The sequence below is a fragment of the Helicoverpa zea genome, chromosome 4 (genome assembly GCF_022581195.2).
Source record: "Helicoverpa zea isolate HzStark_Cry1AcR chromosome 4, ilHelZeax1.1, whole genome shotgun sequence".
Lineage (NCBI taxonomy): Eukaryota > Metazoa > Arthropoda > Insecta > Lepidoptera > Noctuidae > Helicoverpa > Helicoverpa zea.
This window is the reverse complement of record NC_061455.1, coordinates 362,999-387,961: the sequence shown is the minus strand read 5'-3', so window position 1 is coordinate 387,961 and position 24,963 is coordinate 362,999. Positions and strand designations below refer to the sequence as shown.

General features: G+C 37.7%; 3 protein-coding genes across 3 annotated transcripts; 1 reads left to right on the top strand and 2 right to left on the bottom strand.

The window, feature by feature from the left end:
• Positions 1–200: 200 nt before the first annotated feature.
• Positions 201–1,550, bottom strand: LOC124630069. The gene has a single exon (XM_047163788.1). The coding sequence runs from the start codon at positions 1,458–1,460 to the stop codon at positions 201–203; it is 1,260 nt and encodes a 419-aa protein (XP_047019744.1). The 5' UTR covers positions 1,461–1,550.
• Positions 1,551–19,605: 18,055 nt separating this feature from the next.
• LOC124630062 (3-oxoacyl-[acyl-carrier-protein] reductase FabG-like) lies at positions 19,606–21,493 on the top strand. Its single transcript, XM_047163780.1, has 4 exons — positions 19,606–19,880; positions 20,494–20,719; positions 20,796–20,882; positions 20,992–21,493. Exons 1-4 carry the CDS (start codon positions 19,633–19,635, stop codon positions 21,235–21,237), a joined length of 807 nt encoding a protein of 268 aa, XP_047019736.1. The 5' UTR covers positions 19,606–19,632; the 3' UTR covers positions 21,238–21,493.
• A 150-nt stretch (positions 21,494–21,643) lies between these two features.
• LOC124630063 (3-oxoacyl-[acyl-carrier-protein] reductase FabG-like) lies at positions 21,644–23,593 on the bottom strand. The gene is made up of 4 exons (XM_047163781.1): positions 23,334–23,593; positions 22,728–22,953; positions 22,234–22,320; positions 21,644–22,058 (listed from the first exon to the last, which is right to left on the bottom strand). Exons 1-4 carry the CDS (start codon positions 23,576–23,578, stop codon positions 21,819–21,821), a joined length of 798 nt encoding a protein of 265 aa, XP_047019737.1. The 5' UTR covers positions 23,579–23,593; the 3' UTR covers positions 21,644–21,818.
• Between the last annotated feature and the right edge of the window lie 1,370 nt (positions 23,594–24,963).

Genomic DNA, 24,963 nt, shown 5'->3' with positions numbered 1-24,963 from the left:
CACTGACCTAACACTTGGATGTACATATTTACAAAATACTCTATTGTGAAGGTCACACAGTTTCAATAAACTAAGCTCTGAGTTGAAACAAAATAAAATAAATGCAATTTAAGTTTGTATTTGCCTAATAGATGCACTATGATTTACGATTCGAATAACTTGGAAAATGATAAAGACAAGATCTACCATCTTATTTAATTTTATTTCCTTCGACAAGGCATTTTATTGCGCGAGCGCTTATTTGTGCAAGCATCTACGACTTTCTCTGACTGCAGAACTTTCTTGGGTAGCTTGATATTGCGCATCTGCTTGCAGCGCCGGCAGGGCTTGCTCATCGTGCTCGACTTCGGGATCATGAAGAGGCGCGCGGGCGCCTCCGTGGCCTCGTCCATGTAGTAGTCTCGCGAGGGAGACGTCGTGCAGTGTCTGTGGTACCGCGAGTCGCTCCGGGGCGCGTACTGGTCGTAGTCCACGTCCGAGTCACTCGACATCGACGACCGGCTGAACACTGGACGCGACGTCACCTTCTCCATGGACAGAGGCATCTTAATAGCAACCACGTCGCTTATACCTTCATTGTATATATTTTTCCTTGGATGAAACTCATCGTCGTAATCAGTGCCAACATCTTCTTTTCTGACCAAAGACTTGACTCTTAATACTGGTAACGGTTCAATATCGCGCACGATTTCATTGTCTAAGTCAGTAACTGACTTCTTTGGCTTCAGTTTTGTGCTGCCATACTCGTGGTAGCAGGAACCTTTCTTCAGTATAGGAACTGGAAAATAGGCCGGGCTGCACATCTGGTGCACCATGACCTTGCTCGCCGCGTCCCTGACCGCCACCATGGAGGACACGCCCGGCAGTATGGCGTCCACGACCGCGGGAGCTGATGGCATGAGCGCGCTGCCACAGCCTGCATCGAGCACTTTGCGAGTCATCGTGTATTGATCATTAAACGTCATAATGTTGTCCTTGAACTTGTTACGTCTGTACGTTTTGTTGTAGTTGCCGGGACAGCCCCGACTCGTACAGTGCTCACACCTGCATGTATACTTGTGGTCCATGTTAAGATCTGAATCAGAGTTCTGTGCCGATGTAGACTTGCTGTACGGGTACCACCGAGGAGCTGAGATGAGGGAGGGGTAGGCGGGGATCACTTTTTGCACAGTGGGTGTAAATACTCCGTTAGTGTGGGATGTGATCGAGTACGGAGGCTCGAGGTACCTCGTGGTGCCTCGGTAGTACGAAGCGAACTCTCGCGAAGAATGGTCGACGGATTTGCTGACGAGGTGGTTAATTAATCTCGCTCTTGAGCTCTCCACTGCCATTCTTTCGACATCGTCGCTACTCAGCAGCACTGCGCGCCGGAAAGAGCTCCCCCCCTCGTAATCTTCCTCCACTGGTTTCACTTTCCGAGGTCTCTTGTCTTTACCGAATTTGACTTGCTTATGGGTCATAACGGTTGAAATGTTTTGACTTTTAGAATTTTAAGTGTCCATTTTTGCGATGTCAGTCGATGACAGATTTCATGAAGAGGTTCGAATAAAAAGTTTGCTCACTTCAAGTAGGTGTCCAAACAGAATGTTGTCTTAAAACACTTTACGAACAGCTGAGGCGGAAACACCTAGTTGATCGCGAACCACTTCAATTCATATCCTTGTGACAATAAAGGATTGAGTAACATATTTCCTTACAAACTGTTTGCCGTCGGGTCGCTCGACTTGCGACTCTATTGCTTGTGTTGCGGAGCGACATGGGGTGATGTCACCCGCACACGTATGTTGGTTGAGTCTGACGAATCCAGGCCAAGATAAATTGGTCTTCCCCCCTCGCGGTGGTCTGCGCGCGCTGCCGGCCGAGGGGAGATATCGGTCCAATTTAAAGATCTTATATCATAGAGGGAGCGAAGGCAGATGCGTGCAATTGTCCGAGTCAAAGATCAGAGGAAGTGGCTGCGCACGCGCCCGCCAGCTGCCGAGCTCGCGTGATCGCGTCTCCGATTGCTTAATTATTTGGTATTTGTCACGTTCAGCAGATGAGATCATTATTATTAAACAAGACTTATAATCAATTCGGACTAATTGATTGCTGCGAGAAAGGAAAAAGGTAGTTCTTGGTGGTACCAATCGCCAGCTCGCCAGTCAGAGCAGCTGGTTAGTGAATATTTACTAAACCCTTGGTCCTTGTCCTTTGTAAATAACAATTCATTTTATTTCTCCTGTAGTTACCATTACTGAAGCATTTAACTAAAAAAAATATGTATTCCTCCCCTAATGAGCGTTATCAGTTCCTCTTAGTAATGAGCTAAGAACACGATGAGCCCAATAAAATACAGGTCCCGTGACAAAAACTGAAGAAAGTCATAAAACACGTATAAAACACACGGTGGGCCGCAATTAAAATTACTCCACGATAAACATATAGGCCGTATAATGTTTTTATTGGCTATAAAATAATGTTATGTGTCCATTCTAGATACTTGGATAGCGTCTAAAACAATTAGGCGTTATGTTATTAGTGTATTATGAAACTCTGTTTTGAACACCCTCTAATCGGCAATAAACAGTAGGCTTCGTTTTTCGTATCATCAACACTGACATATTCCTCGCAAAGTTTTGCTGGCATTGGAGCCTTTTGGGTTTAGTGTGAAACTGTCACCATTGAGAGAAGCCCAACCCGTTCCTTACAACAAATTAAGAAGTAACACAGTGTTCCTACACTGCACCAATCTTGTTATTTGCCCTACGGAAGCCCGCGTAGTGCCAACGACATCCATAAAACCGTCCTCGGTCATCCAAAGCCGTATAAAATAATTAACTAATGCACTTTTGATTTACGACAGAAACACTTAGAAAACATCCACCTGTATCTAATGAAATAAACTTAAAATTGCAACGTAATTTATAACGCGATAGTCACCTCCGATAAACGACACTAAAATCTTTTATTACTTTTGAAAATACAATAAAAAATATTGACCAAACAAAGCTTCCTAGTGTAAATAAAGTTTTTGAAAACAGTGGGAACTGAACGCCTTCAAACTCGTGCTTTGCCATTAAAAATGTTATGGTGGCCATCAATTTAACACTGTCGCCTGCTTTTAGTACGGTGTTTTTAATTTTTGACATTTATTACGAACTTGGTACTATGATAGCTAACTACGTAGATGGGAGAGCTAAGAGGCGTTTACCTTCACGATTCCTGTGACTGATTCATTCAATCAAAGAAATGGATATGGGATGACGATGTCCTATTCGTGGTATTTATAACTGTATTCTTCGTATTGTGCTACGAAAGTATCCAATGTTGCAGAAAACAATGACCACCATACATAACTTATTCAAGCATAACATCACAAGTTTACCTACGTAATGGAAAACCTGCCTTACTCTAGTCTAGGGGTCGCATTTAACTAGGTCATATCTTGAAAATTAAAATAAATATTAAATCTTCAAACAATTACGCTTGTTTTCCATTTCCACAAGAAAAAATATTAAGATATCAATAATTTCCATCAACATACTCAACAGAAATACCAACCCCCTCACGGCTCTGTACAAAAGTGACCCCGATACCATCTGAGCACTAACAAACGCGTTACAATTGTTAACGAATGTATATTTTCGTAATAAAGACTTCATACAAATTACATACATACATCGTACACTTCACCACCCCTTATTCCTTAAGCCATAAGGTTCAAAATACTGTTTGTGAAGTGTTTAAGCTTTGTGGATTGGTAACAGGCGCCCCGTGGCGCGGCCCGCGAGTCTTTTGTGGCGGTAATTTCAGCGCGACCCCTCCCGTACAATGGTATTGTAAGTCATTAGATATTGTAGTCGTTAGTTCAGATGACGATAATTGGTCGATTTTTTTGTTGTTTGTATGTATGTTGTTTGTTACTTAGTACGTACCTGATGCATTCAGTGTAAAGCTTTGAGATCTACAGTTGCATATTGGTTTTATTGAGTACCGATTATCAATGTAATGCTATGTATTTTTATATAATTTTAAACTAAAATCTTGATCCTTATGAATATTTAGCAACTTTAGCTAGTAGTATCGACCTATGACACAAGCATGCCATTATGATTTCTTATCTAAAATTGACAAGAAAACAACTTTCGAAGCACATGTCTTGCAATAGATGCAAGGGCCCAATAATAAAAAGCAGCTGACTCACTATTTCCAAAAACCAGCGTGACGTCATTCTCCTTCAACCCGCAGCCGCAGCTAGCCGGTCTATGCGACCATTAATTTATTTATTTCCATAAAATATTGGCAAAACGGGTTGATGAAGTAATAATCGTAAAGTATGGGTAATATTCTGCTACCCGCGGCTCTGACCACTTGTTTACACCCATAACAATAAAACTTGGGGCCATGGCCTGTCATAATTCCACCATCAACCGACGTCCGTAGTTATATAACAGATCGTTATACGAATTACAATTTAGTTTTATTTTTTAAGGTGGTATTGACTTCTTGTCAACAGTGACAAGTTAGTTAAATAACCAATTGGCATTTGTGGCATAATTTTATTTAGTTGTGGTTTTAAGATGTCGCCCACTTCAAAAAATTCAAGAAACATTTAGGTTACTTGAGAAAGTCTTTTACCTACCTAATTTGTATATTTTCTAGAAAATTAGGTACCTAATTTTTGTAATATTTGTACCTGTAATCAAACGGCCGATGTCGAAGTCATATTTTCTGTAGAATATGATAACTTCTATATCTTCTAGTACAATAAAATTAAAACCACTCATAGTAATATTAATAACCTTAATAAAGTAATATGCTAATGTTAATTAAGGGCGATAAGGACACGACCACAACATAGACATCCATCGTCCTTTTATAATTATAAATGTTTTTTTGTTTATAAGGCAGGTGTGCATTGTATTAGAATGTTATAATATTAATGTTTTATTTTGGCAAGCGAAGAGGCGCCCCGCGGTATGTGAGAATAGCCGCTTGGTCCAAGTTATACGATATGGCCGGAACTTTTTAAGTGATAAATATTTTTTTTCATATCCATATAGAAACTGCATACCTATATGTAGTATGATGAAACAATGAAACATGATATCGTTGTGATGGCAAAAATTCACGCCACCACTGCAAACAAAACACCGGCCAGAAGTTATCTTCTATATACAGCCTTTTCACAACAGAGGATTTTCCCACTCGGAATCAGTAGCGAGAACTCACAATGATGGTTTTACTAAAAGCGATAAAAATTTCCTAACCTGAAAGCGCTTTCGAAATATGCAAAAAAGCTAGTGAATCCTAAAACCTACTAACATATAAATCTTAACCGCATTTCTTTCATAGCTTACACCGCATTAAAAACATGACCCTCCCGAGCCGGCGGGGGTCCATCAGACCCATGCTCATCAATTATCGCGAGAAGCCCTCACGGTGCCATAGGATACGTCAACAGGTGCCACAGAGACATGGGTAACTTAATTTAGGAAAATATTCACGGTAGCCATACCCCGGGCTATGTGCATTGCACGGTTAAAAATATTCATATGAATGGCATTATAACTTTGACACAACACAACAGGCGACTTTATAACTTTGACGTGTTTTTCTGACAGTTTGAATGTTTTTGATAAATATATTCTTTCTGCTGTTGACATTTTAATTGTACTGAGTATTAACGATTAACCTATCGGTGGATTTTCCTGAAATTAGACCAAAAATGTGTATTATTAAAAAAAAAATGTAAAAAATGTTTACCTTCTTCCACCATCATTAGCAAGAAATCCCCAAACTAAAACACAAGCAATTATCAAAAAATAATACTATAAACATGACAGCGAAAATAAATGATAATTGTGTCCCTAATTCTATCTGTACTCATAAATATTGTGTTACCATTTTTTTATTTAAGCCGATCATTACATTCGCGTAGGTGATTTATGTTACCGAAGCCACACGAAAAGTTCCGATCCGTCTCGGCAATAGATCGTGATTAGGCGCGCGCGCAGCATGATCGCATACTTATACTAGGGTTATCATGAAAAAGAAAGGTAAATATATATTTTTGAAGAAGTAAATGAAATACTGGTATGAAATAGGTGTGGCAAAATTTTGATGTTTTTTGTATGTTGATGTTGGAGATGACAAGCGTGAAATAATAACTTAAAATTAATTCCAAATTAATACAGTATTATAGTAAGTTCAACTCAGTCTTGCGCGCGGCCTTATGTGTGGGTAACCCTTGTACATACACAGTGACTTTGTGTGCGTGACAAGAGGTACAGTCGGGTACAAATACAGTTATTTAGGGGTTACGGCTGTTTAAAGAAAAACAGTTATTATACTTCGGCCGTTCAGAGAATGCGTTCCTGACACCTATCAGTTAGTCACGACTAGTGATGGGCACAACATAACACTGAGTTCGTTACCGTTCCTTCAAAATGAACCGCCGCATTATTTTAAGATTATTTTCGTTTTAAATTGGCGGAATCATTTGTTTTATATTTTAGTTATTTAAGTGGAAACCAAAAAAAGGTAATATTCATATAATAAAATTGTTTTATTTATTCTTTGTTACAAGTACATTGAATTGAATGTGCGAACAGAATATTAATCAGACTCCGATTTGCTCGAGGAGGTGGTGTCTTCATCATCATCTTCGCCTACATGTATAATTATATTATTATCAATAACAGAATCAATCCTGATATCTCGGTCTAACAAAAGCCGGGTAATCAAATAAAAACAGATCGAAAACACTTGAAAAACGTGGTCTATGCGCACGAAACGACAACGGACGACTGTTTTAGCGTCACAAAATGGCGGCCCATAACGCCATTTGGGGTTACCATTTTTAATCTAAGTATAAAAATGCGGTTTGGTCATAGTTTTATTTTTATATTTCATAAACGTTATAATTAAGTCTTATAGTCCATTATTTTCCAATTCTTAAAAAGAAAATCAAAACGTATTATTTTATATTATAACTGTATAAGAACAGATTACGATACTTGCCTGTTATTTTTAGCACAGCACTACAAAATATAAACCGCTGACATAACCTTGTAATAGCGCAGTATAGATTTAGAAAAATATTGTTTACCAAGTTATTTGACACTCAGTTTGGCACAAAATTATAACATTCATTGATTATTGATATAATAATGTTGTTTTAATGCTCCTCAATTGTTAAAACGGTAAACAACCAGAAAAAATATTTTTATCGTAACTGCAACGCCATTGCAAAGTTACGTCGTCAGTTCAATCGCGACGTGTCAGGAACGCATTCTCTGAATGGCCGAACTATACGTAATTTAATGTTTATTTATTTATAATGATTCTGAATCGCTACTTGAAAAATCAAATGATGAATTTTCGGATTCGCTACTCTCACCGAGGTAAATTATAAATTTTGACTCCATGTCAAAATGTCTATAGTATTTTTCTTTTTTCTTTTGTACATGTCGACAAGTATTACCCAACATCCCTTCATCAATATGACTTAAACGTTCATTTATGAGTTTCATTATTTCCGTCTTATTTTGGTCGACATTATGCGAAGCAATATTATTTTTTATAAAATTCCTCACACATTTTGTTTACATTATTATACTAGATTATACGTCTTTTTACATTCTTAGTCCACACTTTTATTTATTGTCCGCGTACCCTGAGATCTAGAAAATATGTAAGGAGTATTTAATTCATCTTAGATATTTCACCTCATTTATTTCTTAGATACTGTCAACGTCAATTTGAAAAAACTTATGAGAAAATAATGAAAAACTGTAAAATGTAATAATAAAAAGCTTTGAATGTTGTTTCATTTTTTGAAACGCTACCTGTTTCCTTAAAACATTTTCTCCGTGAAGAACTAGACATTTTCGTAAACGACTGTACCCATAACAAAAAGCGATGAGAACACGTCATGCTCGGACGACGTCACTGTCACACGAATGAAAGTTGTATATTTACAAGCCGACGCACACATAGGGCCGCGCGCAAATCTGAGTTGAACTATCTATAATGAAGTGTATTATTAATAGTTATTTGTCTGTCTGATTTTAATTAACATAAACCTTTGAAATAGTAACGAATAACAAATGATTATAATCATAAACCGTAATAGAAATGACACCTACATCTACATAATTATGAAGGAAACTATTATAACTTCAAACTTGTTATCATCAGCCTTTTTTAAGTCTCACTGCTATGCGTAGGTAAGCCTCTTCACACAAAAAATATGATGCCTACATTATTACGACCAAGTAAACTGCATCGAATAATTCAAGCGTCCTGAGCCATTCAATTCCTATACTTTCACCCAAAAAAACGTTACGTTTTTAGATGTATTAACCGACTTTTAAAAAGGACGACGTTTCTCGATAAGATCAAATAAACATATAATATTACTATACATTAAAAAATATACAGTCGAGACAACCCTACTGCACAAATTGAGACGTCGGTAATTATTTACCCGGACATCATTAGGCGGTTAACGGATATAACTCTTCGATCGGTTATTGATTTATAAGCATCGCCTCTTAAGTGTACCGCGAGTGTAACAACCTTATTTATGTTCAAATACCATACTGCTCTAGTAAACAATATTATGTAATTGTGTACTTTCAAATGTACAGTTTTGTTAATCCTAATTACATAATATTATAATGGCTTCTAATTAAGGATTTTTTTCTAGAGCAACGGAAATAAGTCCAACATGATTTTATGTACCTAAGACCTAAGTGTTGGTCCGCAGTTTCACCCGGGTCCCGGGGAAATTATTTCCAATACTCAGATAAAAAGTTTATTATGCTCGTCTTCAGGTTACCACCTATCTACTGGAATGTTCCTTTCATCCCAATCAGTTTAACCGTTGTAGCCTTTAGTTGACAAAATCATCATACATATCTTAATCCCTTTTAGTGAGTAATGGGTCCAGCACAACACACTTCAACCTTCGAGCAACGGTTCTGAAATAAAGTTTGTATAATTTCAAAATATTTACAAACATTGAGAACTCATTCAACTCTTTAAATGTTTAGTGTCTCATAAATATCTCGTGACGAACACAAAATAAATAATATTTTACAATTGTTTACATTGCTATTTGTGACAAACATTGACGCCATTGTTTCGACCAGGATTCTTACAAAGAGGGTCTATATAGTTTTAGTGCAGTCTCTGGCCCAAACTAGACCACTCAGTGCCACTTTTTGGTCGAAAAAATGGTTTAAACTCATAAACTTCTTTCATTTTATTATGTGAGGTTGTCTTTGTTTCAAAACTATTGTTTCTGTTTGAGATTTACGATCGGAATTAATTTTTTTTTATGATAGTTTTTTTATCGTTCAAGTCAAAGGAATGTTGTCATTTATACTTTCACATGAATATATTTTTTTTATCTGGTAATCGAGTGAGATTTTCATGCATCATTATTTTATCAGCGTGCTTATGAGACCATTTATATAACTACTCTATACCTACTTGTGAAACGTTGTCTGTTGTATTATGTTGTTTGTACTTTGTACTACATTGGACTTTCCAAGAGTGTTCAAGTGCAAACTCTAGTTCCTGTTCGGTGGTATAACACCGCACCAATAGGGACTGTTTATAATTCAGAATAGGATCCAGCAAACTAGAGCACTCACCAACACCATCAGCAGCACCCAAGACTTATCTCCCTAAAAGCCAAATGTTTCCTTACATCCCGTCGCGTACTCCGAACACCCGAAAACTTGGACTTAAACTAGAAAAATAATTAAAAACAAAAAGTGCAACATTTGTGTACATTTACGACTGCCGTATATCAGAGGTGCCCCCCACGGGTTTTAGAGCCCCTGAATGGTCACAATCGAACAATACTTACTCGTCACAATGTCTTCCTAATTTGTTTTGGTTGTGAAGTAAATCCTTATTGTTTCATTGATTTGTTGCTTTGATTTGTATTTTTTGTGAACAATGTACGAAATCTACGGGAGATTTGTTGGTGAAATTGTTTGTAATGTTTGTTTTGTGATGCTTTGGAAATGTTTCAAATGTTTTTAGGAATATGTTAAGTAGAAAAGTTTGAATTTCATTGAATATCTTTTTCAGATTTGGCTTCAGCAGTTTTTATTCAGGTTTTTCAGCTCTCAAGTGAAATTGATCGTTTGGTGGCCGATTTATTCCCAAACATAACCATAACGATTTTCGTTCCCTATCTGCTGAATTATTTCAAGATGCCTTCATTGCAATACTAACATTGTTATAGAAACACAAAGTAAGGATATAGGCACATCAATACCAACGGTTTTGATAGCGTAAAAATCTATATTTTCGATAATCTTCTCACGTCGACACCATTCGAGTTTACGCTTACAAAACCGTAAAATTCAGAATAAAATCATAAAAGTGAACCGTTAAACCGGACATTTACAGCCGGTGTAAATCAGGGAGGGGACAAAACATTGTTTTTCGTGTCAATAAAGTTTTTTACTTTAGGATTTTTAATGATTGGCCATTCGTTTTAAGTCGTCAGTAGATATATTAAGCAGTACCTAAGTATTTTTATCAGAATCGCTAGGTATCTGTTACAAAATCATAAACCGAGAAGTTGATTGTGAATTAAATAGAATTACTACATACCTAAAAAGTATTCCAAAGTTTACAAAAAATATGAAGGGGATTATTGAAATGTTCACGTAATGAAAAAACAGATTAATTTCATCATTCAACCTGTTCACTTTTTTTATAATTTCGGCAAAAACGCGCGAACCTTCCAAAGTCAATCTGTCAAACTTTCATTCGTGGAACGTGCAACGGCAACACCATTCAGCCTGTCCGTACAGTGCGCCCATTGTTCTAGCGTCAAACAATGTTAAACAAGCATTAGGACGCATTGAGAGCCACTGTGCGGACAATGCAACCACCTCGGACTATAGGAAGGATATAATGACGAGATATATATACAGGGTGTGCACTTGCAAATTTTATATTGGCAAGATTTCATATGATGGAAAATTATTTCTGCCAATTTATATAAGGAACGAAAAGTAAAGTCGTCCCGGTATCACGGAATATGGCTTATGAACATGATTAAAAATATTCTTTACATCAATTGATGTAAATAACTATGTAGGTACTGTTGATAAAAATATAGTAAAACAAAGACACATAACATGAAATAGTCAGTACCAGTTATGAAACATAGACACTAGAAAGTGAAAAATCTTCAAAACTATGCTATACCGTCTGTAGCTGTACTTATCCAGCATTCTTCAATAGAAAACAGCCCCTATACAAAGCAAGGGATAACGGAACAGCCCAAGGCTGAACTGTAACCGCGCAGTAGCACCCACGACGAGTGATGGATGACTACACAACACTACTTAAACAAACGTCCAGCCACAATGGACGCACCAGCGGGCGACTAAAGACAATACAAGACGCGACAATTGTCGATAAATTCAAGGAACAGCACTGCACATAATGCTGGCCGTAATTTATGTCACTGCGCAACAACCGTTGTTGTTTAAAAATGGAATATCATTAGGATGTTGACGTGGATCTTATTTTTGTTTATGGCTCATCAAATGTTTGTTTAGTCTGCAGTTATTTAAATATTAATATTTAAAATAAAGCCATTAAAAATCGGAATAAATGAGCTTTTAATATTTATGATTATGTATGATATTGGTTAATCAAAATTATTATTTTTAGATGAACCGGAACGGTTAAAAAACACTGCTACAAGTGAAACCATTTTTTGTATCTCGCTCACTTTTTCTAAATCTGTCTTATTCACCCCTTACATTCTTTTGCTTATCAAATTATCCTTCTACGTGTGAGAGGAGGCCTGTGTCCAACAGTGGGGCAATAAAAAGGCTGTACCAGTAACAGTTATAACATTTTTTACTTGTCAGAGCTTTTCTGTAGCTGTTTCGTAGCATTTTCCGTCAGTTTTGACTAAGCATGTAGTTACCCAAGCAAACGATTGATATTGAAACCAATCAGGTTGTCAGTTCATAGCTTAAGGCAGTGATAAACATTGCACAAGCCATTGATATGTATTGAAACAATATTACGAATTACGATACCAAACGCTCCGGCAATTTGTCACTCCCACGCGCACAAAAACTTGTTAATATTTTGAAAACGGATACCCATTTCATTAATTATATTTAGGCCGTATGTCATTTGTAACGTCTCAATCAGCCACAAAAAACTGTTGATTATCTATTAATGATATTTAATAGCCAAAACTTGAATTAAAACCCTGTGATTTATGACGCACCATCTATTTTGAGAGAAGACATCTACATAATCCGTTCATTATTAGAAAATTATATTTTTTTAATTTGCAACATTTCATAATTACGCTGGCAACTACGAAAATATTTGATGAATGATACGGATATAGTTAATCTTTACGATGGCCCAGTCGATCAGAATTAACTTAAGTTATTAATTTTAAATGGTGTTATGTATTGTTATGTGAAAATCTAATATTTTATCTTCAAGGATTTGATTCTTTTTTATGTAAAAATAAGGCTATAGAGTCATTAAAGATAAATGTTATGTACAACATGCCCTTCTCTTAACATGTAAACCTAGACAATGGTTTATTAAAGCAATCACGTGTGCAACAAACAGACAGAAATATGTGACAGGAAGAAAGATTACGGCACTCTATCAAGCAATCTGACAACAGAGTTGAATTCCTACGATTTGTCCCGTCATTGTCCCACGTAAAAGTCGGGACAAAGCGGGAAGAGGCGTGTAATGCTGGTTGTAAAACAATAAACCACCCAGCGCAGGCAGCGCGCAGCTACAGCGCTCGCAGCGTGAACCGAACGCGCCATTGTCCGCGCTCACTAAACGCATCCCAACATGGCGCGCGATCAACAAACGTGCGCCAATTCTGACGTTTCAACGTAATCACTGAATTGAAAAACACATTTTTTGTACAATTGAAGTCAAATAATGATTATTTACTACTTGTTTGCAAATTTTAGAAGATGGAATAAAATAAATATATCTATTAATCCTAAAACAGGTATAAATTGTAGTAATTTCCCTTCATTTTTCAGCGGGTTTTCCCAAACATTACTGGTTTGTTATCAGTCATCAATAAGATTAATTGAGCTTTACCTACGCATTAGGTAAGTTTCAGATTAATATGTCAGATAAAAAAAATGTCGACATAATGACAAATATTTACGTAATATCAGTATCATGCACTACGCTCATCAGATCATCTAAATATATAGATATGTAATAAATAAGTGAATCCCCAAATTACTGTTTATATGCGCAAGTTCTTTACTTTTTTAATATTTATCTTTTTGTGGTGATAAATATTTAACAACTTACAAAATATAAAACCTTGTCTCGTAAGTATTTGATATACTATAAAGAGATACTTAGTCTCAAACCCAGGCAGTATCTAAGCCGGGTGAGTGGTTCTACCACAAAACCTTAACAAACAAAAACACAATGGATTTTACGTAGGTAGGTATTTACGAGATTAATTGCAATCTAAATCTCTAAAAAACTAGCAAAAACCGGTTCAGTTTCAATAAACTAAACTGCCTGAACAACAGCTTGATAACGTTCTTTTATTGTCAGACAATATCTGAACTGCTGATAATATCTGAACTAGATTTCATAATAAATTGAAAGTCGAAACAGAAAGCAATATGGAGTAACGGTTGCACATATGAAATAACAAACAATTGAAAGATCTGAGATTGAGATTGAGATTGAGAAATGCTTAACTTTCATGAGTTATTTTAAAGATCCAACTTATTATTTTAATAGCTAAAGTTAAGCTAAAGACGTTAATCCTCCGGCCAGAGCTACAGGATTGTTGCAAATACTTAGTTACCGCGGCCCTGGTACATAACGACCTTAAAAAGTAACATGATACTTAGGTTTTAGTCAGTAAGTATCTGACGCTTAGTCACGCTGCCCCCACAGCGGTTAAGGGCATTTGATGATTTCCCATAAAAAGGAGATGTTAAACCTACCGTTTTCTATTCAAGCACTGCGCCGGGTCACACCTGAAAGTTATTCCTACCCTTATCGTTTAGCTTACCACTTCTTAAAAAAGCCTTAACAATCCATCATCTGCCTAGCCTTTTCCCAACTATGTTGGAGTCGGCTTCCAGTCTCACCAAATGCAGCTGAGTACCAGTGCTTTACAAGGAGCGACTGCCTATCTGGCCTCCTCAACCCAGTTACCAAAGCCTTAACAATTACAAAGCAATAATAAGATTGGTAAATAATGATAATATCACAGTTTAAGGTCATTAGAACCCACGCGACAATGATGTCAGCTCATCCCGTCATCACAATATATCGATGCACGAGTTTGAGATAAATCTATTAGGAGCCGACGGCCGTCGATATTATTTTAATGTTATAATACAAATTATAATAATCTTGGCCGCCATATTTATAGGCCCGGTAATCTCTTTTGATTCGCCGCTTATGAGCTAAGGCTAAACGTATATCACGACGGTTTTTTAAGATCAGAAAGAAGGAAAATATAGTATGAATAGTGTATGTAGTTTTGGCCTGTGTTATGTTTACGTGTTTATAATTTATGAGTATGGTATCATAGTTGGGTTTTTCACATTGACAAGAAGACGATACAAGTAAGCAAAATTGCTGTGTCAGTCAAATTCAAGACACTCTTCTAAAGTCTCTGTTAAAAGCCCGCAAATTATCCTTTAGGAACCCAAAATCTCACCCCCTTTTAATATCCGAATCAAATATCCGCTTGTAAAGTCCCTTGTGAAGTGTGCGCTCCCCCTTACGAGGTGTAAATGCGGCGTGATATACGCGCCGGGATATATCGGGGACAATTTATTTGGAGCCCAACAGCCTCGCACCCTTTGCTTCCTCACTAACACCCATGCAAGGCAAAACCAACCTGTACCCATAGGAATAGAACTCCAAATACAATAACAAGAGTTACAAAGATGGCATTAAGTTATCCTGAGAGGAGTTTTGAAGCTTATATCAAGTGGAATAAGGTAGGTTTTAAAATGAAGGGGTGTAAGAAGGCTTTGCGCTCCTCGCAGGCACCGTGCTGAGCCGAGATGATTGCAAAACGAATAAATAATGCACACATGAACTGCGCGCGCGCATATTACATGTCACACGTATAAATGTGTTTATTTTTAAACAGGTAACGACTTTTTAAGTTATTAAAATTGTTGTGTTGTTGCGAAAAAAATATTAAAATTACTTTTGGTGTTATTAGTTTTGTTGTTATTCATTTTAACTCAGCGTTCAGATGATTTTAATGAAAGGATATTAGAAATATCGAAGTTACGACGTTTCACTAATGGGCTTTATAGAGTGTTAATTAACTTCTTTGGTTTTCTAGATTTCAAACATCTTTTTGAAAAGAAAAATGTTGTCAGTTGTTATGAGTTTAACTACCAAACGAGCTTTCAACGACTTAGGTAAACTATAGATCTTGTACAAACAAAATGCAGGTTAATGATGACAAGACACACGATAGCGGTACTCTATAAGTAGTTAGTTAGAGATCTGTTCCTACTACGCTCAAATGGCATAAACAAAAAGGGTTAATAACTAGATCTTCAAACCCATTGAAGTAAGACACAAACCCTTTTACAACTTCCATAAACTCAGCAGATAGCAACGAGAACAAAGCACATTTAATTTCAATCAAATATTTATTCGAACACAGCAAAACAGACGCCATTTGATTCACCTTTTATTTACACAATAATAGCATTGCTTATATAATTAAGGCTGACGTTACCAAGCTGTGTTCACAAACCTTAAGGCTTAAACATGTGAGGAAGTGGAAACCCGATGCGTTTCCGATGCTCGTCCGTAGGCGGGGGTTAGCGATCAAACGTGCCGCCGACTGGTCACGCCCACCCCGCCTTGTGCGCGCACCGACAACCCTTTCACCGGTTGCTGTCGTTAACTAATAGTTATGTTTCTTTTGTTTACTTTGAGTCAGGTTGCGTACGTGTTGGGAAACTACAGGAAATTGCTCCTGCTTTGTGTGGCGAGTTAAAAATGTATGATTGATATGTTCGTTTGCTGATGAAAACTTGATGAACAGGAAAAAGTATACTAAGAACTTGGAGTAAAGGTTGACTTTATCCACCTCTTTCAAGAAATTATTTGTTTCAAACGGTAGCCATGCTATGTATGTTTGCTTTTAAACTACCATGTTTTAATTCACTAGTTAAAAGGAGCTCCGACACACGCCAACTGCTCTAACGTTTTTCTTCGTATGGCACACCTAACTATTGTTATATAAGCCTCGGTAGAATTTCTGTTACAGTTACAAGCAACAGTCCGAAAAATCTAAACTCGATGTACCTAGGTATAAATCTTTATATTAGTTACTTAAACAACATAGGTTGCCACAATAGTTGGAACATAGGTACACCATCCATGTAATCATTGATCTTCTTATCTATTACAGGCGTATGACCTTTTGACTGGTTCAAATGTACAAATAAAGTTTTTCTTACATCATTTAAAAGTTTAAACTTAACATTTGGTAATTTTATCAAAGGTGTAGCTTTAACCTCTTATCTACGACATCATCTTCATACATGGGATTCTACGGAAGATTACCAAAGGCCGCGATATTCTATCATAACAAATAATCACCATGGCAACCGTGAATAGGTTACAATCAATAGCCTTATTCATCAAGTAGGTAACTTAATACCCTGGCAGCGCTTCACAAACACTTGATACCTATTTCATGTTTTTACCAAGTTTTTTGTAAAAGTAAACACCGAAGTTTAATGATGGTTCAATTATTTAGTTATCATTGTGCTTTGTGTGGTTTGCCGGTCCCGAAATCCCTGGTTAGGAAAAGGCTATGAGATTAATTCATTGTCTGTAGTCACAAGTGTTGTGTGTATTTTGCGATAGGTGTTTGATTATTTTTTACATAATTAAAGAATAGAAAATCGGAAAACATACATTCCATTAACTATTAAACTTTTTCTACAAATGTTAGTTTCAGGTCCTGGTGCATTATGTTGCAAATAATTTATTTTGGTCTCGATAGCATTTCGAAAAAGGTAAACTATTTTTTTTTCTATATACAACATGTAACTTAATTAACGCACATCCTGAAATTAGTTTGTTCAGAATCGTTTACTGAATCGATTAATATCATTTTTAATATAGGTAATTTTTATCCCAAAAATAATTAAGACTACGGAAATTATTGTCATATTAACCCTGTACAGTCAAAACAAATTCAAATAGACCGAAACTCAAAGTAATAAGACTTCGTGTATTGTCGGCTTTTTCCGTAGTTTCGTTATGTTGTGTCGCGTCGAGCGGCGGGCGGCGCGATATTTGCGTGCGTAGTAGTATGACCAAAAAGGTTTCCAAGATTTGGTATAACTAATTTCGTAAATAACAATGCATATACATGTTAAATTAAAAATTCAGTGTATGTATTATGATTATAACATAATATTCTAATTGGGGTGTTTGAGGGTGTGCGTTAATTACGTTACATGTTGTATATTCAATAGATATTCTTCAGTCACTTTTTGTGTAGAGTCTATCTAAATATACTATAGAAAGTAACAAGGGGTAAGTTACACGTAGGTACCTACTTGCATGAAAAAACACGCATAACATGTTACAGCTACTTAAAACATCAACAGTAACGGATACAGCGGTGAAGTGAACATGTTTGTTCAGTAACACGAGACCTTACACTAACAACGGTAACGAGCCAAAACACTGCATTGAAAACAGCAGCCCAATCTGTAGCAATATTGAGTTACACGTACTGACGGCTTGACGCGACACACGTTACCACCATGTTGACTTTAAACTTCTTTAGACTAATAATAAAAACAACAGAATACTTCCATAGTTATAAATATAATATTTATTTGGTAAAATGATGTGAAACCAAAACTTTGATTTTGATTTCTAGCGTCAGCTTACTAGCGCCATCTATCAGCGAGTAGCAAAACTAGTATTTAAAGATTTTTTTATAATCGTTTTTAACTAATAATATTAAATTAAACACAATCAGTACATTATGTTTTATTGTACTTATATTTTCTTTGTAGATGAATGGAATAAAAACTGATACAAAAAATTAAACTTTTGAGCCGCAAGTTTCTCATTCATCCATTCAAAACGCTTTCGAAAGTAACACATTACCTATTACTATTACATACTTATTAAAATTGTTGGACCGAACATTTAGACACCTTTCGGCATCAAGGAAGAACACTTGACATTTCCATTATAAGTTTACACTACAATGCTATTCCCACGACTGAAAAGGGCATTTTTATTTACAAGTTCACTGATGTGGAATAATCCGAGTGACTTGTTGACATCCCGCTTTGTGCTCTTTGTTAGAATTAAACTTTGTTCACGTATTCTTTGAAATACTTAATAAGTATTCTCAATGGCAATGGTGCAAGGTGTTTCTTCTGGTATTTATAATACATTTTATACAAATGGTAAGGTAAATCAGTAAAAAGGTGGATGAGAAAATATCAATGTTGTAGACTTACTACACGAATATTTTAACACCAATAAATCAAAATCATGAAAAATAAATAATGTTTATGATAAAGTTCAGGAAAAAAGCAAGAAAAAAATAATTTACATAGGTACATAAATCCGAGTAAGCAGCCAGGTTAACCACGTACAGTGACATCTGTCGTTGAGTAGCATATTTAAAGCAACTCATCAAGTTCAATGAACATATATAGTATTCAATGCTTAAAATAGATGGCATTGCAATAAGGTACTTAAACTAGATTTTAAATTACTAGAATCTCTTTCCTTTTGGTTTTGAATTCGCTGGGTTGGTTTTACATGAAAAAAACATTAAAAGAAACATGTCTCGCAAAAATGTCTGTCAGCATTTTTAGGGCTCTTATATTACTTTAATTTAATGTAAATAAATCTACACAGAAATAATATCTACTTAAATATCTAAATACAACATTTTCTACATTTATTTCAATATTACCTATTATATTTACAAAGCGCTCTTCGTCCTCTCCTCTAAAAACTAACTTTGCTGTGCCCGACAGGGTCCATAATTGTTTCTTTTAATTTTACCCACCAGCCTGTACACATTGTGGAATGCAATAAAGTTATTGAGTATTAATTTGAATAAAAGCTCAGAGTCGGGAAAGGCAAGATAAGCATATCTATCTAAACAAACCTAGTTCAAGTCAGTTAAACTAAGGATAGACTTAACTCTAGCCATAGGCCTACGGCTGCACTTAATTCTATAGGCAACTATAAGAGGGCTTGTATGTATATGACGGTAGGTACCTACTCTGATTAAATTACCCACTAACTATAAGTAGGTATTCTATTAAATGATATTCCGCTGTCTTGAAATGGTAATCATTTCAGTATCTATTTGATTTCGACCCAAAGTCAGTATTTTTGCGTGAAAGCAAATACAATAGACCTACCATGTGAGCCACTACCAAACTTGTCGTCAAAGTATATTGAGTTCGCGAAACAAATTAATGTAAATTATATTTATCATCTCCTCATACATATGCATAACGTCAGAGGATATTTTATTAGTCGTAGCAAAATCGATCTCAGCCAGTTGTTCCCTCGAACTGAACCAGCATGGACTTCACTGACAAAGTGGTGCTGGTGACGGGCGCGAGCGCCGGCATCGGCGAGTCGACGGCGCTGCTGTTCGCCGCGCTGGGCGCGAAGCTGTCGCTCGTGGGCAGGAATGAAGGCAAGCTGCGCGCCGTGGCGGCCGCGTGCCACAAGCTGCGGGGGCTGCAGCCGCTGCCCATCGTCGCAGACCTCGGCACCGACGAGGGCGTCGAAAAGACGGCCAAAGAAACACTCGACCATTTTGGGAGGTAGGTAAAAAGTTAGAGATGCCTAGCTGAATGGTAGGTATGTTATATGGTAGCTACATATTATGTATGGAATGGCCATCTAACCAGCTGGTTACTCGGCTATTTGGCTACTGGATTCAACCAGGAACTGAACAACTAGAGGTAGCCTGATTTGAAAATTGAAGTATAAGGTACCAAGGTAACCAGGTCCCTTCGTATCCGAAGGCCCCAAACGTGCCTCCAAATTTATGCTATCCTCATCAGAGTTGTACCTGGAGATACTGTAATGATCCATATTCGTTCAGTAACATTGTTGTACTCCGATTTTTATTAAAAACGTACCGAATTCCTATCGTGTGACCGGTTTCTTATCTTAGAATAGTTCAGTTTTTGACAACAGATTAATAATAAGGAAAAATATTTGGATGTTCAAAACATGGTTTCGTTGCATAATAATAAGACTCGTTTTCGGCCTTGAGTAAATTCGGACTGACCTGATATAAACTGATTTTTACTCAAATAACCGGACCTGGTTGGTTTGTCTGACATTTAGCATTGCAGTGCTGGTGCTAGATCGGGATTTTTTCTTAGATAGCCCTTTATACACAACGCTCAATACCAATTTGAATGACAGGCTAGACGTCCTGGTGAACAATGCGGCCGTGGGTGCGCGGACCAACATCCAGCTGGCCACCATGGAAGACTTCGACCGGGTGTTCAACGTGAACATCCGAGGAGTGTACAACCTGACGCGGCTGCTGGTGCCTGCGCTCATCCAGTCCAAGGGGAACATCGTCAACGTGTCCAGCATCATGGCGACCATGGTCACGACGGGAAACCTGCCCTACAGTCTCTCGAAGGTACACAAGACAAAGAAATGTTCTTTAGTGATTCAATACCAAGTTTTTTGTTTTAAAACTTGTTATTTGTTGACAGGCGGCTCTGGACCACTTCAGCCGTTTAATTGCTTACGAGTTGGCGCCGAAAGGAGTACGCGTCAACGTTGTTAGTCCTGGCATAACAGTGAGTAGTGGTCCTAATTTACCTTTGCAATCTTACCTACTTATTTTACGTGATTCACGTCCCATCTTTGAAAATGGAGGGAATTGCACTAATGACAAAACCCTTTCAGGTAAGCACTTTCGTCCAACGTTTAACGGGCTATTCGGATGAAGAGTACCGGGCGTGGCTGAAAACTGCTGAAGGCACGATTCCTATGGGAACAGCCACGACTGGGGACGACTGCGCTCAGATGATAGTGCAGCTGGCCAGCAATGAAGCCAGTAGAGTGGTCACTGGGGCCGTGGTGCCCGTCGATGGTGCTCTGCAGTTCGCTGGCTCCGGAAACAGTGAGATTTTGAAGGATCAGGTTAAATGAAGTGTTTTTGATAATGTTTTATTTATTTCCTGCCAGTTGTAAGTAAAAAAAATGTTTTCAGTCTTTTTTTTACTTATTAGCATTACTCTTCTTAACGCAACTTTTACCTATGGTTGTATACCTAATATTAGCAACTAAGTGAATTGTTTATAGTAAATACACACATATTTAGTGCCTCAGTTGCACGCGGATAAAAATACTTCAGACACATGTGGAGATCTTATAATAAAACATGTTTGATATCCGCACAGACGAACTTGTTGTTGTACCTATTGTTTTAGTTCAACACGTGTCACCCAGACATGGGACATCTGAGGATATTTTATATTATAATTTTATAGCTTTTATACATACGGAGTGCCTAGCGATATTATAGCGTTGTTTTGACAATATTTTAATCAACCTGTTTCGGTACGAATATTAATAAAGCTTTATTAAAGATTTAATACTCTGATTTATATTAAATTACAATCTAGCATCAATTCCTGCACAGCAATCTTCACAACACACCCATTGTTCAAGTAAATTCACATTCCTGAATATTTTGTTGAGACTTCACATAAGCCCGACTCCCTAAGTATTCAAGACTTCATCTGCTGTGACAATAAGTTCGCTGGGGGAGCGAATCTCAGCCCGCCATCGACTTCCACTATAGTCCCAGTGACCAGGCGGCTATGGTCACTGGCCAGGTGGACGATCATGCGAGCAATATCCTCCCCCTCACAGACCTTGCCCATGGGGGTGGCCGCAGCGGCAAATGATAGCCATTCTTGGTACTGCTGCTCAGTATAGCCTGTCATACGCTTCACTATATTTGATACCTGAAAAGTTTAACAACATAAGGTTTTACTTACAGCCAAAAGTATCTAGTTAGAGATATGGAGTTCATTTTGACATAAAGAGGGTCAGTAAGTAATTCCAAAGGGAAGCCGACAGGATTCGGCTTATAGGGACGCCTCGCCACTGGTAAGTATCATAGATATAAGACTTAGGTACCGTAACTCCAGGACTGACGGCGTTAACCCTGACGCCCTTAGGAGCCAGCTCAAGCGCGACCAGTCGCGTGAAGTGGTCTAATGCAGCCTGTGTACAATACAAACAAGATAGGTATATAATGTTACATACATTGCAGGCTACGTAATGTTCGATGTAAACATGTTTTTTACACTTTTGCATAATAACAACTCCACAAATGGCTGAAATTGCGATTCTTGTTTAATATTGCGGAAGGCGAAACAAACCGACACGAAGTGTCGCCATTAATTTTAATGATCAAATATTAAACACGTATTTGTTTAAAAGAGTCCATTTATCTGACGACTTAAACAAACTCCATAAAGTACCTACTCACTCACGTTTCCAGGCCATGAGAATCATGAATCAATCATTCAGCCAGGTGTTTTGATAACGTGAAACAATTTTGTGGGATGCAGAACGGTAAATCTGCTTGTGAACAATGGACACTGATATACGCTGATTTAGTTGCTAACCTTAGCCATGCCATAGGGCAAGCTGCCCACAGCGACAACAGTAGCTGCTATACTCGATACGTTGACGACATTCCCCTTGGACTCAATGAGCGCGGGCACCAGCAGCCGCGTCAGGTTGTACACTCCTCGCACGTCGATGCGGAACACCTCGTCGAAGGTCGCCATCTCGGCCATCTGCAGGCACGTGCGAGCGCTGATGCCGGCGTTGTTCACCAGCACATCCAGCCTGGAAACACGTTGATATGCTCGGTTATATGGTGCTCAAGTTATATAATTAAATTCGGTAGAAATATAGGTTGTTTGAACTATGGAAAAGGATACAGGATTCTTCGATAGTAATAACTGAATGTACTTCGTTCTTAAGTTTGACTATATAATGCAAATGACATCGGCATTTTGAACCAAGAGATTCCGTAGTACAAGTACAGTCGAGCAAATGATAAGAAAAAATATATTGTGTAGGTCAACAACATATCTGTCTTTGTTTATGACTGATAAACTGAACAAAATGTTTGTACCTACATATGTTGTCACGTAGATATTATCTGTAAACGTCTACCAAATCTTATTCACTCTGATTTGCTAAATCGAAGGAAAAATACTCACTTTCCAAAATGGTCGAGTGTTTCCTTGGCGGTCTTCTGGACGCCCTCGTCGGTGCCGAGGTCTGTGACGATGGGCAGCGGCTGCAGCCCCCGCAGCTTGTGGCACGCGGCCGCCACGGCGCGCAGCTTGCCTTCATTCCTGCCCACGAGCGACAGCTTCGCGCCCAGCGCGGCGAACAGCAGCGCCGTCGACTCGCCGATGCCGGCGCTCACCAGCACCACTTTGTCCGTGAAGTCGATGTTCATCTTGCGTGCGGCTCAACTGAACGCCTGATAAGTACTGAAGTACTCGCGTACACAGCAAGCGTCCGCATCCCGCTAGTAACTGTACTTAATACCTACATAAATAAAGTCCACATCAAGTTCGTTGACTGGATAATCGTAGGACGCAAGGTCCAAGGCCCTATCGATATAAATGGTATGAAAAAGCAAATTTAGTGTAGGTAAACTGTAAATAAACAATGCCTGTCTGGTAATCGCTAAAGAAGATACAACAATATCTTATCGCTGCTGATTCCACGCAGATTATACGGTTGTTGATAAATCATAATAAAAAGAACAACGGTACAGATAAATGGTTGCGATTACAAGCTTGACTATCTTTTAAGATATTTTTAGATACCTACCTAAATGTCACATGAATCTTACTAAGAAGAATGAGAAATATTCATAGAAAACGATTTTATGAAAATACGGTTTCGCAATTTTCACAATTCAATTTATTGCTTTTTGTTTTAATCTATACTATGAACTCGTAAACTATTCGGAAACTTAATAAGGGCTGAATTTTTTCAAAGACTTTTTTATTCGATTGAAAATCATGAAACGCATTCAACAGGGGCGCGATTCTCCTAAGTTAATAATGTCAAAATCGAATAGAAATCGAGTCGCAATATGATCGCAATAGCAGTTTTAACCATATCGGGCATTCTGCTACTAATAAAAGACCAATCGTATTCGATTGACATTTGATTGGTGTGCGATTGGTCTGCTAGTTTGGTGATTTTGGTATATACGGTAGTTTGCTGTACAATCATTTTGCAATCGTAAATCATTTGCAGACAAAATGATTCATTATTGAATGACAGAAAAGGATAAAAACGTTTATTTCAAAGAAAAAATAGCGGAATGCCACATACGTTTCAATCGTAATCGAGTCGGGATTGGATATCAGTCGAATCGAGTCGAACGTGAATCGTATGTTGCTTAAGTAAAATTAGGAGAATCGGGCCCCAGGCTACTAGGCAAGCGTGGCCCAATGGACTTACTTAATTATATGTAAGGGGCAAGGGGCAAAGCAAAGCGTAGGTAATAAATTACTTATAGTTGGAAACAGGTCCCTCTGATTATGCCGATGTCTTATTGAGGTGTAGATAGTGGTTTCCTATAAATATCGAGATCGAACGGTAAGAGACAGTACTTAACTCTAGATTAATTATTTCTATACCACAACAGCACTGCACACTTGACGCTTTATTGTTATTTCTCTCAAAAATACTAAACATGAACATCAACAACAACTGACAAAGTGGTGCTGGTGACGGGCGCGAGCGCCGGCATCGGCGAGTCGACGGCTGCATAGTCTACCAATAATATACCTACTGACTGCGGGGATGATTATTATATCGCTG